Raw genomic sequence first — 17,826 nt, forward strand, 5'->3', positions numbered from 1 at the left:
GGACCTTCAACCCCCTGACGAGGCACCTACGACGCCTGGTTTGTCCCTTGAGTGGATTGAGCCAGCTGCTTATTAAAATCTAGGCCTTGGTCCACCAGATAAAATTCTCTATATTGAACACTTTGAAACCCAACTACTAATATTCATTTCAACACACACATACCTCTTTCCTAAAAGTAATGAATACTTTTTCATAATAATAACAGACTCATGTAGATAAATTTCAAATAAAAACAATTTTATAAATTTCATGATAAAATGAATGATATTAATGATATAAAATGACTCTTGTAGAAATGCAAATATTTACATAATAAATAAAAAATAACAGCACCTTTTGCATCAGTCTGTGTTACAAAAGAATATGTACACATTTTTTGTACAAAAATAACTTTTCATGTCAATGCCTGAATAACATAAATAAACAAAAATTTGACACAATATTCAATAATATCTAATGGAGTAACCCACTATTCTGAATACAGCTCAACAAATGATTTTCAGAAAGACAGATTAATATATATTTGTATCAAAACATCACAATATCTTAGCACTGTTATTATTAAGCCATCAACTTCATCACATAAATTATATTAAATGTCCAACAATTTAGCTAATAGTTTATTTTTATTTATATGTCTCTTAGTCAGAATGAAATATTTTGTGTCATCATAATTTGACAACCACCATTCACATGATCAATAATTTGTCTTTTTAGTTTACACACTTGATCTCGTAAAGTATTGGCAGTTTTAGAAAGTTCATCATTTTGATCTTTTAAACAAGTAACACGATCTTCAAGTCGGTTAATTCTTTCCAATTTTCGTGTTCTGCATTTTCTTGCTGCCACTCGGTTCCTTGCGCGCTTTCTGTCTATTTTTATACGTTCTTGATTTTCCATGTCTATGGGTGACATGGGCGGATTTGAACTGATTCCAGAAAAACATGGCACTGTTTGTGGTTCCTCTTTAAACTTGGTTAATAAAAGTGGACTAGAAGATGATCTTCGGTTATCGTGAGATTTATTATGTGTTGAGGTACTGAGGTTGACGAGACCTCCGGGTAACGATGTGGTGGTAGTAAAAACTTGTGAAGTAATTGGTACGGAACTGCTAAGACTGAGAGAATGTTGACTGGCAGTTGAAAATGGCGCACTAAGTGGCGGAGATTTTGAGTTAACGTCTTCGTCGCCATGTAATTCTTCCAAAGCAACGACAAACCCTCTAGCATAGGCTTCTTGTTCTTCTGTCACAAATTTTGGGAAAATAAACTGTGTCGGAGTTGGTGTAGTTGTTACCATTCCGTTAGCTTGAATTATCATTTTCTCCAATTCGGGCGAAGCCAATTTCAACATATTTAAATCTGGCGACTGAAGTAAATTTGTGAATTTGGTCCTTTTGGTATTATCCGATGAAGAATTAAAATCTAAAGACATGCTTTCTTTCAATTTTTGAACAGATGCCGGTGCTGCCGGTGGTCCATTTTTCTTGTAAAATGGTACCTTTCTTTTAAGTCCTTCCCGGCCGATACAGGGATTTTCCTCGTGATAAAAAGTAGTATCCATCTTCGTAAATGTTCAAAGGGTGAACTGTTAGTGTCACAACAAAATATTAAACTGACACGCTCGGATCTCTGTTTACAGGTATGTTCGTCTCTGATTGAGTCTGACTCACCAGTAAAGTGGTTTTCTCAAACACAACATATATATTATTTGAAATCGAGATAGATGTCTTCTCTCTTATGTTTAACGTGGTTATATTGTAAACTACTAGCGAACGTCTATTTAACAGATGAGTCAGACTACTATAAATAGAATGACATCACCGTTTTAGAATTCCATTGGTAGAAAATGACATCATTGTCTCGTGACCGAAGACGACGGAAAGTTCATTGATTGGTTATAGAAAATGAACTATGGGTAAATTTATTTTGTATATCCAGTCTTTTTACTCAATATAGCGTTGGATAGTACGTCTGGATAAGCAAATAGTTGTGACGTGCGACCCACAGCAGAAATTGCGTAGTAATAATACCTTATATGGATGAGGGGATTTCCGCACTATCTGCTGATGACTGGCAGTGCCTTCTCAATGTTTAACAAGTTGAACAACACCCAAACAAATAGAGACTAGCCTACCAAATAAACCCCAAGGTCCTAGGTTTTAGAACGCAACTGTTCTCAAGAAATTGCTATTACCTTTTAAACAACGATTCTCTTATTATTGCAACCCCGACGCGGTTTTATCCCGCTTCTTCAAGTTAAACGGTGTCATATTTTAACTTCGAAGTTGGGTCCGCGAAGGTGAAACTAAGAAGAGTTATTATTTTGACCCCACTTCTGAAGATGAGGTACTTTATCTAGTCTACAGGTCAATTAGAAAATGTATGACAATCTAATAATCTATAGATAATTGCCAATTGGTGTCACGTAGGGTGTGTTATTGTTGGTACCATCTTACCACGACATGATCGACCGGCGAGGTTGGGATTGTCAGGGATTCCCAGTTCACTCAGCACTGCACGATAACGAGGACAGTTATCTATTTCTGTAAGAGTGAGTCATTGCTGCGTGCCCGCATGGAAAAACCAGCCGTCAATAAGATCAAGGCTGTTAGTTAGGCTACATGAGTAGAAAAGACGTACAACATATGATCTAACTTACTTCGACTGGAGGGAGTTGGGTCCAGAATAGGGAGGTAGAATAAGAGTCATGAAAAAATAAAATAAACTTGCCAGTAAGCCTATAGTATAGCGGTTCCGGGATTTCTGACATGCCATATATGTACTATGTAGGCCTATTGATCATAGTGTGACTATAAACACGCCAATGTCAGTATGATGAACATGGACCTTATTTATAAGGTCCATGGTATGAATGGGCTCTTGTACAAACCGAAAAATTATCAGTGAGATCTATATGAAATGTCCCAGATACTAGAACTTCAAAGTCAAACAAAATTCTTTCAATTCCACGAATTTATTATTTTTTTTATCCCATCCAAATGACTATAGACAGACACTGTTCCTTGCTGTAGGTCCGACAAGGGAAACCAGGTCGGAAAATCTTGAAAAACTTTATTGGTCAAATATCACAGGGGATCTTTGATTAGGGAGCCAGTGCCTCATGGCATGCACTGAGTCACGGCATCTCCCAGAAAAAGAATGAAAAAGATAGTTTTATTTTGATTCAAATTCGACCAACGGTTCTCAATCTTTTCCCACCAAAATATTGAAACACCCCACTGGTGCAGCTTGTGGCCCACCCCGTGGAACACTAATTTAGAGAAACTAGGTTTACTTTTTATAACTGTTGAGTCTGTATATAACCCAAGTCTTCAAAAATTAAATTAATAAGCATAAAACTGTTTTCAAACAAACGAATAGCCAGAATTAACTCTAGGATGATTAAGAAGATTGTAAGTGTAGGCTATAATTTAATATTATATTACGATTAGGCCTACTTTAAGTCTCAATTCAACAAAGACTCTTTTAGTAACTTTTACCATGTTTTTCAGATTCTTATTTAATTTTTGTTAAGACCAATCTGGATTAGGCCTACAATAATGTTTAATCATCAAAGTCTACTTTCCTCATCATCCCTGTCGTCAGTTAACCAGAGAAAGGAAATGGACACCTCGAGTGATACTGAAATTATCAGACCCGAGGACATTACAAGTATCAGAACTGCTGTAGAAGAATCGTCTACTTCAGATAGTGAACAGGTATGATGAACTGCAATTTAGTTCATGTTCGCCATTGATTCAAGAGTTGAGTTCAATCAAGAATTAATGACTTTTTCCACAGTGTTAGGCATACTGCACACAGCGATCCATCTACTTCATACCTTGTTCTCAGACGGAGTTAACTGTAGACAGGCAGCCTATTAAGTTTGGGATGAGTGTTAGTAAGAGAACAAAAATAATCTGATGTTCAACACAGGAATAAATGTAATTTTAATGTAAGATCTTAGATAAACATATATTTGCCTAATTATCTTTTAAAACTGTTTTGGACATTAAGTTTTGGGGGAGAAAAAATGTGACCAACGGTTGTTGTATCATATTAGAAAATGATATATAAATGTATTTACTTATGATTTTCCTTGTTTTTTCTCTTTCAGTTGTATCTAAGTATTGTATGGTGTAGTGGAAAGATTGGACTAGCTTATTATGATGTAGATACTTTACAAATAAATATCATGTTAGATACAGTTGAGAATGATGACTTTGCTTTATTGAAGAGAGGTATCTGAAAAAAAAAAAAAATGATCTCTTATTAAAATAAACTTGTTACTGACGGAGTTATCTGCCTTGAATGCATTAAAAAAAAATGTAACCAAATTGTAGCTCCAGTTCTAGTTTAACTGGCTTCTGAAAAAAAAATCCAGCCACCCTCCAGTGAGCTATCAGTATTGAAGTGTGTTGTGTGCACGAGACAGGGTATGCTTACCTTTTCTGTAACATTAGATGCCATTTTTGAATTAACATAGCTTACAAATTTGTGTTGTACTTTTGCATTTGAACCACTGGTCGGTGACTTTGCTGGTCCCTTTGGTCCTTTGGTTGCAACCTTAAACCTAGTAGACTTCAGCTTTTCAATTTCAGGTCCAAACTGTCACTTCACAATAAGTAGTGATATGTGTTGTACATGAAACAGGGTACACTTATTTGTTCTAGAAAATCTTACGGATACCACTTTGCATTTGAGGAGTTCAAAAGCTAACAAATGTACTATATTTCCATGTTCACACACATAAAGAACCTCTAAATAGCATATAATCTCGATAGACAGATGACAAAAATAATATTATAGATTCATACTCTTGTTATTAATACTGTACCTAATGATATCTGTATCTGTACAAGTAAGAATAACTTATGATAGATAAATCTAGCTTTGCTAATGTTTGAAATATGTAAACAAACTGTATGTCTATTCATGATTTGAGTATATAATGTGTATACTGTATATTACATGTAAAGGGGGGTTGGGATGGCCTAGTGGTCTAGAGTGTCACGCTTCGACCTCTAGTTGGCCGGTCACCTCTGGCTTGCGGCTGTGGTTTCGATCCCAGGTGTGAGCGTATGTGGCTTGGAGATAGGGGCGCCTTCTCAACCTCGTGGGTTTACTCCGGGTACTCCGGTTTCCTCCCACAGCAAAGACCCCTGCGCGTGCGCTAAGATCATTAAAATGAACTTGTCTGCGATATCACCTTCGGTGGAAGCGGACGTTAAACGCTAAGAACAACAACAATTACATGTACTTCCAATTAAAAGAATGGTTAGATAATATGATTTACTGATTTTCAGCTATAAAACAGATTGAACCCACTGCAATTATCCTTAGTTCAAAACAAGATGATCGACTGGTTAAATCATTGAAGCAAACCGGTAAGATCATTTCTTGTAATTTATTTATGATAATAATCCCTAAATAAACTGGTTGTGCTAAAGATATTATAAAAGAGCTAAATCTGCCTATTGCAGTTTTTTTCCTTTTTTTTCATGCTTCAACTTCAAATGTTATGTAAATCATTGTTTACACATTTACTTACAATAATCAACTCTATACACTATCAGATGGCTGAGTTATAGAGTGGATTAGACAATGTCTTCCATATCTTCGATAAACGTTAAAATGGACAATCATTTATTATCGTAGCAATGGTACTTGACAATCAAAACTATTTATTAACGCTATTTCTTGTCAAAACTTTAAACATTCATAATGTTGCTCAGAATAAAGTAATTTGACTAAAATTTTCAATATATATATATTCATTTTTCATTGTCTATTTTTATACACCCATATTTTCACGTGGACATATATGGTCGTTGCCCCTGTCCATCCTTCCACAATTTGTTTGTGGACACTACAGGTCGCAATTCTTATTCGATTTTGACGAAAATTGAAATATAGGTTTATCTCCAAAAGATCTCTGTTCCTTTGATATTGGCAGGTATCGATCGAAACTTCATGGATTATGGTCCCTGATTGTACGAAAAATCATATTTTTAGCTTGTGGACACTTGAAATGCATGTTTATAACCCAAAGATCTTGGTTCCTTTCGATATTTGCGCATATTAAAGCGTAACTTCCTGAATTATGGCCTTTGATTGTAAGATGGTTGAGCTCGAATTTCGTGAAAATCGGACCAAAACTGCCAGACTAAAATGGCCGTCCCTTGTTCGCAAATAGTATGGTATATCCAGGTTGTGGACCCTCTAGAGACCACAATTTTGATCCGATTTTGATGAAACTTGAAATACATGTATTTTACCCCAAAGATCTTGGTTCCTTTTGATATTTGCGCATATTGGATCATAACTTCCTGAATTATGGCCCTTGATTGTACGAAAAATCATGTTTTTAGTTTGTGGTTCCTCTAGAGGTCACGATTTTTATCTGATTTAAAAACATGTTTGAATATATCACCATTACACCCTTATGATGGTTGAGTTTGAATTTCATACAAATCGGAGCAAAACTGCCAGACAAAATGGCCGCCCCTTGTACACAAATTTATATTGTAAATATATGGTATATCAAGGTTGTGGACCCTCTAGAGGACAAAATTTTGATCCGATTTTGATGAAACTTGAAATACATGTTTATAACCCAAAGATCGGATCGTAACTTACTGAATTATGGCCCTTGATTGTGCGAAAAAATCGCGTCTTCAGCTTGTGGTCCCTCTAGAGGTCACAATTCTTATCCGATTTAATAAAACGGTTGAATACATCACTGTTAAAACCCTAACAATAGTTGAGTTCGAATTTCGTGAAAATCGGACCAAAACTGCTGACAAAATGGTAGCCCCTCGTACGCGAATATTGTAAATATATGGTATATCAATGTTGTGGACCTTCTAGAGGCCACAATTTTGATTCAATTTGATGAAACTTGAAATACATGTTTATGTCCCAACTATCTCAGTCCATTTCGATATTCGCGCATTTCAGACTATAACTTCCTGGATTATTCCCCTTGATTGTACGAAAAATCGCTTTTTTTTTTCAGTTTGTTCTCTATCCATCCCCTGCAAAATGTGGGCGTATCTTGACTGGCAACTGCTGGCTAAACTATTATAGCAAGAATGGGCAGCTCTTTTATCAAAATCTTACATAACTTTACGTATCTTTAAGTGTACATTAAAGTAGAGCTATCCTCAATTAAAAAACATATTAAAATGTAGAGAACATTAATTTATAGTGTGATGACCAGCAAAGAAAAAATCTTTGTGAAGACAATAACTTGCCGTAAATGACGTATTCCTTGGTGAAAGGTCTCCAAATGTCTTACATTATTCCAAAAATTATATCAATAATTTAAATATTAAGACTAGTTTTCTGTGCAGGCTACAATCTTAAATAATTCTGAACAACTGCAGTTAATGAATAATTATAGCAATTACATCTTCTTCAAATGAAATGTGATCATATATTGTCATCACCCACATCCGTCCGTTGATCTGTTTGTTATCTGCTGTCCACAACTGTTTCATATTTGGATTCCATAGTGAATAAACTCCCATAAGTCTCCCAATATGAACAAGTTTCTCAATTTATTATTTAGTGCATGAGGTTTACAGCTCTAAAATAAAGACTGATGGTTCAGATCAAACTGAGATAGCAGAGATAATACAATATATGCCAAATATTGATTTTTGTAAGTATTTTTATACAGATCAACAACCTTTCACTATTTTAGCATAGATAGGGGCTCCAACGTCTGTTGTGGTTGAATGTAAACAAAAATCATTGTATTCACGTTAGTGAACATAATGGGTAATGTTTAAATTATCGATGCACAACATCATCTATAACAATCTACATTGTTTAGATTTTTCAATAATATATCTTTTTTGAGTCATTGTCTTTTTATACTTTCACTCTTTTCAAAGCAGGGGGTTGGGTGTACGTGCCCAACCTTGTGGGTTTTCCCCAGGTCATCCAGTATCCTGACGCTGACAATGATCTGTACTCATCAGAGAATTATTGGAATAAATTTGAATCATATAGCCGCAAAATTACCTGGTTTGTATTGAGTGGACGTTAAACCTCATTTCCCTGGTTTCTCTTTTCAAAGCATGACATTAGCAAGGTTACGTGTATTTATGAAGAATGATAACCCTTGTTATTTAAGAATAATTAAACCAGAATTTAGAAATAGCTGAATACACTGACAATACTGTCTGATACTGAAGTGTTCTCTTCTCTACAGCACTTGAAATATGCAAGAGACGAATTCTGTCCCTAGATTTACCTGCTATTCCAAAACATTACACTGATACAGAGAGAGTTTTGTTCATGTCGTCTTTGATATCATTTGATAATATTGCCATGGTAGGTTTTATATAATTATTGTATTTATTAAGTTCTCTACTGTGCTGTGCATGTAAATAAAAAAGAGAGTATCCTTCTTGATTAAATTTGATACTTTCTCTTTAAACATTACATTCTTAGAAAAATATTAATGTTCATAATGTGCTAGTTATTGGTATAAGACACACATGATGAGGTACAATTTGTTTTGTTTTTTTACCTCCATCCGTATGGAAGTCAAAACGTAGTATAAGACGAATGCTGGACTTCTGCTGAAAAAAGTACAATTTGCTGGGGGTTTTTTACCTCCATCCGTATGGAAGTCAAAACGTAGTATAAGACGAATGCTGGACTTCTGCTGAAAAAAGTATCGACCTTTACCCTGAAAAATAGGGTAATTTTGGAGGTGACTTTGAACAAAAGTACGGGTCGACAGTAGTCGGCACGCTTTCATTCTATCGTATTACGACAACACGTAATTTTGTAGGAATATTACTGACATAAATTTGAATACCGTATGGGAATTAAATATGAAAAATAAGGACGCACACCTATTTTTTTTTATTACGTACAAAATTGTATATTTTGTTGACACATGATTTTTAATTGCGGTCTAAAACCGCCTGCTTAAATAACGATAAGAGTTATGCCCCTTTATTTTCTGTGAAAATGTCCGACAAGAAAATTTTTGAAATCCCATCACTGGGTACAAACATCTTGTTATTTTAAGTCCTTTAATGTATGTTTGATTTTATAATGTAAAACCTTTGTATAAATTTTGTAGGTTAAAGCTATAGGTGGTGTTATTAAGTTTTTGGAGAAAAAACGAATTGGGGTTGAATTAGAAGATCACAATGTTCAAGTACCTGTATTAGGATTTAAAGTGTTTTCATTGTAAGATATATCTTGGTTTTCATAGATTTTTTTTTTATTACTTAGTTGATTTTTAAAAGTGCATTCTGAAATAATGTATGCTTATTATTATGTGGATAATGGTTCAGATTATGATAGCAAAGAAAGTTGTTACTGAAATGTTTTGTTTTATTTCGTCTAATTAGTAAAATAATATGTACTAATAATTGTGTAGCAATAATATTTTCATTAAGCGTGCACATTGTATCATAAGGACTGTCATTGAATCAACTGGCGTGATTTCGATTCCCCGGTTGTACGTGACAAGGAGTGGGGTCGACTGTCCAACCTCGTGGGTGTTTTCTGGGTCCACTGTTGTGTATATATGGTCACTCTTATTATACACGACGATATTTTAGGGTGCGCTAGTGTCACCAGCTGTGAAATTAGTTATTTTAGCGTTAAATTAGAACATTTGCTAGATTTAAAAATTTAACTCTAAAATGGATTATTGAGTGTCAAGTACCATTGCTATGATAATAAGCAGTGACCGCCCTAGACATTCGCCAATGGCGACAATTATTTTTATTGGCGAATAAAGTGATGATACTGGCGAAAAATTTGGCGAATGAATTTTAGAGAGCTTTATTTCGTAAATCTGCTAATATTAAACTTGAAATCGTCTCGTTCAACGCTTCTTTCGATCGACTCCCAACCTCGTGGGTTTTCTCCGGGTCCTCCGGTTTCCTCCCACTGCTAAAGACCCCTACGCGCAAGCGAATTATTGAAATAAAATTAAACCATATTTTAGTCCCGAAATGACCTAGTTTGTGTCGAGTGGACGTTAAACCCCATTTCTCTCTCTCTCTTTTGATCGACTCGATGGAGTGTCTATTTTTAGTACATTAATTACTCTAATCTCAATCTTACAAAGCTCAAATCTGTCAATGTTACGCATAAAAACGACTGAAAGATCGAGTCTCGAGACTATAAAAGACAGTTACGCCCCTTTTGTGTGGCACTGCGTTGTTTGCAATCGCTTCACTACAAGTTTTCTTTACTTAACTTACGCAGCAAATAAATAAAACGCACAATAATGACAACTAATACTAGTAAACCCAAAATAAGGTTAGATTCCTTTTTCCTTCCTACGACTACTGTTAGTCCAGAATCTACTTCCGTAAGTGAGAGTGTCATCTCGGACGCAAGTCCTTCGTTGGCTTAACGGAGACCGTCGAGCTAACCCTCAATGACCTCATGCTTATAAAAATGGATGGACCGGAAAGCATAAATCTTGAATTTGTCAGAGCATTTGATCAGTGGTTTCTTAAAAAGAATCGTCGTGTCTTTTCTGTTATAACGATGAACTAAATTAAATCATGTGACTGTGAAGTAGGCCTAATCTGTCCTATAAACATTTTTTTATCTGCATTCATTCTCTCAATAATAATTTGTGAACTTTTGCATGGACAGTCAAGGAGATAAAATAATATTCTTGTGTACTATATAAGTACATATTAAACATTTATTTTCATTTTTAATTAACAAACATATGAATAAAAATGATATAAAATATTTGGCTAAAACTTTCTGAATTGGCTAATAAAATTTTGATTTGGCTAAATATTTGGCTAAAGGTTTTAAGAGTCTAGGGCGGTCACTGAATAAGCAATCTACGCTGAATCATGTCAAAACTTAAAACACCGATAACTTCGCTCAGAATAAAGTAATTTGAATAAAATTTTCAATTTATTCATTTTTATACGCCCACATTTTCATGTGAATGTATATTGTTGTCGCCCCTGTCCGTCCCTCTGTCCACAGTTTGTTTGTGGACAGTCTACAGGTTACAATTTTTATCTGATTTCAATTTTTATCTGATTTCGACGAAACTTAAAATATAGATTTATCTCGCAAGGTTCTTAAAGTAAGAGAAACCAATGGCACCTGATTAGATAATTTAGTAACCAAATTTTCAGATCAATCAAAAGACAAGCGCACTCCTCTTATTACTGCCCCGCTTGTTTACTTAGAGCTATATTTGTATATGTTAATATTTTTTTGATAGGAATGACCAGATGACTTTAGACGATAGTGCATTTAGGTAAGAATATGATTTTAAACATTTGATATCCCAACATACCTGTTTAAACAAAGTGACTGAACATTTCAAGTTTCAAATTTAGATCCAAGACACTTTGGCGTCACTGGTTCTAATGAAAAATATCAGGATAGAATAGTAGACTGCAATTGTCTGAATCAAGCCTGTGAGCTACATGATGGATATTTCTTACAAACAGTGAACAGATAGTACTGAAAAGAGTGCAAGTTAGTAGAAAAATGTGTTTGCCGTAAAGCGGAAATTGCAAATTTTCTAAGAAAGTCAAAACGTAATTATTTCTATGTCTTTTGCTCAATAGGTTGTCAACTCACAATTATACGATCATAGGTGTCATTCTCACACTTAAGATTCATTTACACAGGAAATAATAACACAATTACCTCCCTTGTTTTCTATTTTCCACCATGGAGTAGCGATATTCAAACGTTTGAAAATGAAGAGGAAAATGATATTTTTGCCAATTTCTCAGCTGGCTATAGTGAATTATAGGATTAATAGGATTATTCTTTAACAAGGTAGGACTGTTTATGGATACCATCTATTTTCAGGCTTTATTTTAATAAATTTTAAAAAAAAATAACTGAAAAATTTGCAATTTCCGCTTTAAACACAAGGGTGACAGTCACATTGACAAGACTGAAATGGGTTTATCCTTGTTTGTTTCAGTGCTTTATTGATATTCCACAAAGAATCCCACCCATCTGTTTATAAAACTGGTACGTCAGACAGTGGCAAGGAAGGACTTAGTTTATTCGGCAAGTAGGAATTATCACCCTTTTTGTCCACCTCCTTAATTAGTTCTAATTATGTGAGATTGATGAAATTTGGTGTATAGTTTTATTACATCAATACCTTGACTCAGTTCGATAATGAGCATTTTCTGCGCAGGGTAAGCAGAGTGATAAGCAATTTGATTGGTCGAGACTTTGGAACACAATAACTCTCATTCTAATTGAGCTAGATTGTTCACACTTGGTGTAGGTGTTTGTTAGGTGAATGCCTTGATGGAGTTCTAAGATGAGCATTTCCTGCTTAGGGTAAGCAGAGATAAGCAATTTGATTGGTTGATGCTTTGGGGAATGATAACTTTAGTTCTAATTAGCGATAGGCAATTTGATTGGTCGAGACTTTGGAACACAATAACTCTCCTTCTAGTTGAGGTAGAATGTTCAAACTTGGTGTAGGTGTTCATTAGGTGAATGCCTTGATGTAGTTTGATGATAAACATTGTCTGCTTACGGTAAGCAGAGATAAGCAATCTGATTGGTTGATGCTTTAGGGCCAATAATTTTGGTTTTAATTAAGTGAGAGTGATGAAATTCAGAGTATAGATTCATTACCATTACCATGACTAAGTTTGATGATGAGAATTTTCTGCTTAGGCTAAGGATCGATAAGCAATTTGATTGGTCAAGACTTTGGAACATAACAATTTTGCTTTTAATTGAGGTAGAATGTTTAAACTTGATGTAGATGTTCATTATGTGAATGTCTTGACTGAGTTCAATGATTAACATTTCAAGCTAAAGCTAAACAGAGCTAAGTACTTTTATTGGTCGATGCTTTGGAACCTGATAACTTTGATACTATCTGATAGAGAGTGATGAAACTTGATGTATAGTTGATAATCGGTTTGAAAAAAATAAATGTGCGATTAATTAATATGTGTCATCTATTTATTTTGTTATATTGTTATATTGAAAATGTATTTATTAGAATCCTAAAGTTTATTTTCTGGGGGGTGTGGAGGTAAGACTAAGTGGGTAAGACGCTGGCTCGCTAACCTGGAGGTTGGGTGTTCAATCCCTGCATTGGCCAAGAAAGTTCATCCAGATTTTCCGGCGTGGTTCCCCCCTTGTCAGTGATGTAGGACGGAGGGCCTGACAAGGACAGCTGTCTAGTCATTTGGATGGGATGAAAAACCGAGGTCCTGTGTACACATTTGGCGTGCACGTAAAAGATCCCTTGACAGTTGGAATTCGATATAAGAGTAGGCCGTAGTGTTGCTGTCCGTGCAAAATTTCACTCATATCACACTGTATGGCCTATGCCCGTCTTCATTAGCCCAGTTCGGAGCAGAACAGTAGGACGTTAAACCTGGTTTCATTACATTTCATTTCATTTATTTTCTGGTGGTTTTTTTTATAATGTAAGATATATGATTTTGTTTGCAGGTATCTTAAATAGATGTAAATCACAAATGGGTTCTAGAATGTTACGGTATGTTGATTAGATTATCTGTTCTTGAACTTTCAATTTCCTGTTTGTAAGACAGTTTGCTTTCATATATTATTGTGAAGTAGCACATGTACACTGCCATAGGGAAAGCAATGAATTTCAGAGGTTTCATTTCAGGTTTTGGTTTATGAGACCTTTAAAGAATCTTCAACTAATAAAAGAAAGGCATGATGCTGTGACTTTCTTTAGTTTGCCTCGGAATATAGAGGTCTTAACAACTCTTCAGGATTGTATGAAACACATTAGAAATATTCCTGTATGTAACAAGCTTTGAATAATTTTAATTAATGAAATAAACATGGCATGATCTGGTAGAGTGTTTCTCAGACACTTTTAAAATCAATCTTTCATAAATTAGAAAAAAAATCCATGTACTTTGAAATTCACAGCACAAAATGCTCCATATTGTACAGATTGGTAATTCAGTTTATAAAAAAAAAAGTTATTTTAACTGTATATTAATTAAATTACTGATTGTTATTTATCCATTGATCAGTGTAAAGATTTGATTTTAATTGTAAATTATGTGATAATTATTTCAGAGAATTTTATCAAAAATGGTTCTAGCTCAAGCCAGTATTACAGATTGGCAGGTTATGTATAAGGTAAACAAGGCCATATATTTCATAACACCATTTAAAGTAAAGTTTTATGTTAATATTTTATTTTTATAGTTTGTTTAATAATTTATCGTTAAGGGATAGATAATAGGAAGTCTATTTTGGATAGTCTTTTGTATTGAGTCTAATCCATACATTTCCAATGACAAAGTCTTAAAATTTAGCTTGTTAAAATTGATAAATGGCAGTTGAGAAATCAATAAACATCACCTGATCATAATTCCTTCACAAATACGCTTCTAGATTACTAAAAAGATTGAATTAATTCTGCTAATTGTCCTTATTGGTATTGATTATGAAGTGACTAGTTGTCACCTTGGGGGATTATAATCACTCAAGGTCTATTGACACAGAGATTTGTACATGTTAATATGTAAAACTGTTTTCTGCTATTCACAGACTGTATACCATGCTATTTATATTGGAGATATTTGTCGAGCTCAGGGATCATCTATTGCCATCTTTCAAAAGGTATAATATATGTATTGAAAGATAGTTGTATTGTCTAGTTCACATATTGCAGAAAATTAGGAAATATAATTTATTTTTGAAATCCTCACCTTTAGTGAACTTATTTTTTCAATACACAATACAGTTCTTTTTAGATATTTTGCAAATTTTCAAGGATTGTTCATTTAGATGTAAAAACTAATACTATAAAAATTCAATGTTTTCAGATTGTAAATTTCAAAATCGTTTTGCCGATTTATATTTCATAGAGAACATAGTTCTCAGTAGAATTTTTATATGCCCACATTTTCAGCTTGTGGACCCTATAGAGGTCACAATTTTGATCTGATTTTGATAAAACTTGAAATGCATGTTTATAACCAAAAGATCTTGGTTCCTTTCGATAGTCGCACATATCGGATTGTAACTTCCTGAATTATGGCTCCTGATTGTATGATAAAATTGCGTTTTTAGCTTGTGGTCCCTCTAGAGGTCATAATTATTATCTGATTAAAAAAAAGGTTTGTATATATCACCGTTACACCGTAATGCTGGCTGAGTTCGAATTTTGTGAAAATCGGGCCAAAACTGCTGGACAAAATGGCCGCCCCTCGTAAGCAAATAGTGTAAACATCTGGTATATCAAGGTTGTGGACCCTCTAGAGGTCACAATGTTGATCCGATTTTGATTAAACTTGAAATACATGTTTATAACCCAAAGATCTTGGTTCCTATCGATATTCCCGCTTATCGGATTGTAACTTCCTGAATTATAGCTCTTGATTTTACAAAAAATCAAGTTTTTAGCTTGTGGTCCCTTTAGAGGTCACAATTTTTATCCGATTTAAAAAAAACGTGTGAATATATCACCATTATGCACTTAGATCTTAACTCCTTTTGATAATCACGCATATCCGAACGTAACTTCCTGGATTGTGGCTCCTGATTGTTTGAAAAATCACATTTTTAGCTAGCGGATTCTCTATAGGTCACAGTTTTTTTTCCGATTTTAAAAACCGTTTAAATATATCACCATTCCACCATAATGAAGGTTGAAATCGAATTTCGGGAAAATTGAAATGAAACTGCCCAACAAAATGTCCGTTCTTTGTACGCAAATTGTTTAAAAGTATGTAATACGAAGGTTGTGGACCCTCTAGAGGTCACAATTTTTATCCGATTTTGATGAAACTTAAAACATATCCTTATATCCCAAAGATCGCAGTCTCTCTTGATATTTGCGCATTTCAGACCATAACTTTCTGGATTATTGCTCCTGATTGTACAAAAAATAGCGTTTGTTTTTAGCTTGTTCTCTATCCATCTCTTGCAAAATGTGGGTGTATACTGCCTGGCAGCCGCTGGTTTATAACAGGGGAAGATAGTTCATTGTGACATACGGAAGAACCGTATGGAATTTCAAAATTTTAAAATCATAAATTCCAAATGCATTTTGCCAAGTTATTATTCTGTTTGAATATTACCTTAAAATTAAAAGCATAGTACATTGTTTATAATAGATAGTTGCTGTTTGGGATCTGTTGACAATGACTGTTCAGAGTCTTAAAATATGTAGCTGTAATAAACATTAACAAATGTTGGAGTTGGAGTTACTGTATGCATTAATATACACATTAAACGTACATTACGATGTATTAATTTATTTTTAGGTAGCAAAAAGTTTCTCTGATGATTTGCACAGAATAGCTACATTGATCAGTAAAATAGTAAGTCAATTCTTGATACCTTTTTTAAGCCATCTGCCAGTGGGAGGCTAATTCTGATTTGTTAGAAGATGCTCTGCTGTATAGTATAGGAGCACAAAAGGTACACATTGCAAGAGTGAATTTAGTTTTGATTCTTGAAAGACTCCATTGGCCAAAACAATGGATTTCATTAATAAACATATATTATGCAAGAGCTAAATCTGCCTATTGCAGGTCTTACTTTTTATCTAATTCTTACGTAATGTATCTTTAAAGTCTATAATTAAATTTGAAAAAACCTGGTAGCTTCAGAACTTCCATGAATGAAGTTGTAAGTAGATTGTATGAGTTGAGTTGGAAAAGCACATATTTCTACATTTATTGTCATTTAAGTTTGAGAATTGTAAAATCCATGTGTAAAATCCACGTGCAGAATTTTGATTTACTTCTGGTGTTAAAAGCAAAATGGATCTTAGCCAAGGCTTGCAGGAATGAATCACCCTAAACCGTAAACACTGATGTCTGACTACTCCCACTTGACCTCTTGTTATAACCCAGGACCCAGATTAGAATTTATGCTTACATCATTTGTTATGTTGAGAATATATTAAGTAATTTACCGTGTTGTTTTACAGATTGATTTTGATGAATCTTCCACTCAGAGTAGATTTGTCGTTCGACCTAATGTTGATGCAGATTTAGACGAAAGTAAGATTAATCAAATTATATAACCATGCATCAAACTAGAATTATCATATTGTCTTTCTTTGTTATTTCAAGTTATAGAATAAAGTCTCTGATCATCATTTGAGGTATTTTTAATCCCTTTGCAAACTACACTATTGTGGAAGTTGAACCTCTAAAAGAAATATCAGTCCAAAAGTGGTATAATTTTGTTCAGTATTTACAACGATTTCTTTGGCGCAATATAGCCTGGTTGGTGCTGACGTACCATAAAATTTGTCAACATTTGGCATCCTCTGCAGGGGATATAAATGGGAAATGGTCAAAATAAACCAATGCCACCTATAATCTTTTGGTGGGCTTCTTTTTAATTTGATTGCATCCTAATCGGGAGATTATCTACAATTTAAATTTTGGTTTTGTCTGAAAAAATGTAAATGACGATAAATAGGCTTTATTAATAGCTAGATGTAGGTTCAAATATTAAAATTCAATAGATACATTTACAAACACACATATATGATATAATATCATAAATAACACAATATCATAAATAAATGACAAAATATCATAAATGACACAATAAATGACAGTTTTATCTGTGTAATGTATCTCGTTACAAATTTACAATTACCGTTATGATTTTAGTAGAAAGATGAAGTATTATAAAGCGACCATAGTTTACTCTCTCAATAAATAATTATTTTTGTAGAAAAGAGAACTTACAATGGGCTACCAGATTTTATGACAAAAGTTGCTAGAGAAGAACTTTGTAAATTAAACAGTGATATAACAGAATGCAGTGTAATATATTTACCTCATGTATGTT

At 34.1% G+C, this 17,826-nt stretch overlaps 2 protein-coding genes across 2 annotated transcripts in view; one reads left to right on the top strand and one right to left on the bottom strand.

Annotated features, from left to right (window-relative positions):
- Nucleotides 1-17,826, top strand: part of LOC126817529 (mutS protein homolog 5) — a 74,824-nt gene that overhangs the window by 53,456 nt on the left and 3,542 nt on the right. Inside the window, exons 13-27 of the mRNA XM_050544572.2 lie at nucleotides 3,516-3,722; nucleotides 4,121-4,244; nucleotides 5,310-5,390; nucleotides 7,577-7,669; nucleotides 8,225-8,346; nucleotides 9,110-9,219; nucleotides 11,246-11,281; nucleotides 11,966-12,054; nucleotides 13,474-13,519; nucleotides 13,655-13,793; nucleotides 14,080-14,142; nucleotides 14,557-14,628; nucleotides 16,278-16,334; nucleotides 16,949-17,021; nucleotides 17,710-17,819. Coding sequence (XP_050400529.1) covers nucleotides 3,564-3,722; nucleotides 4,121-4,244; nucleotides 5,310-5,390; nucleotides 7,577-7,669; nucleotides 8,225-8,346; nucleotides 9,110-9,219; nucleotides 11,246-11,281; nucleotides 11,966-12,054; nucleotides 13,474-13,519; nucleotides 13,655-13,793; nucleotides 14,080-14,142; nucleotides 14,557-14,628; nucleotides 16,278-16,334; nucleotides 16,949-17,021; nucleotides 17,710-17,819 — 1,374 coding nt within the window. The 5' untranslated portion in view covers nucleotides 3,516-3,563. The remainder of the gene's footprint in view (nucleotides 1-3,515; nucleotides 3,723-4,120; nucleotides 4,245-5,309; nucleotides 5,391-7,576; nucleotides 7,670-8,224; nucleotides 8,347-9,109; nucleotides 9,220-11,245; nucleotides 11,282-11,965; nucleotides 12,055-13,473; nucleotides 13,520-13,654; nucleotides 13,794-14,079; nucleotides 14,143-14,556; nucleotides 14,629-16,277; nucleotides 16,335-16,948; nucleotides 17,022-17,709; nucleotides 17,820-17,826) is intronic.
- LOC126817537 (transcription factor Jun) lies at nucleotides 218-1,778 on the bottom strand. Its single transcript, XM_050544590.2, has one exon. It carries the CDS (start codon nucleotides 1,562-1,564, stop codon nucleotides 647-649), a length of 918 nt encoding a protein of 305 aa, XP_050400547.1. The 5' UTR covers nucleotides 1,565-1,778; the 3' UTR covers nucleotides 218-646.

The sequence above is a fragment of the Patella vulgata genome, chromosome 4 (assembly GCF_932274485.2).
Source record: "Patella vulgata chromosome 4, xgPatVulg1.2, whole genome shotgun sequence".
Taxonomy (NCBI): domain Eukaryota; kingdom Metazoa; phylum Mollusca; class Gastropoda; family Patellidae; genus Patella; species Patella vulgata.

Coding starts and splice junctions, on each gene's coding strand:
- LOC126817537 (XM_050544590.2), bottom strand. CDS start 1,564: ATGGATACTACTTTTTATCACGAGGAAAATCCCTGTATCGGCCGGGAA.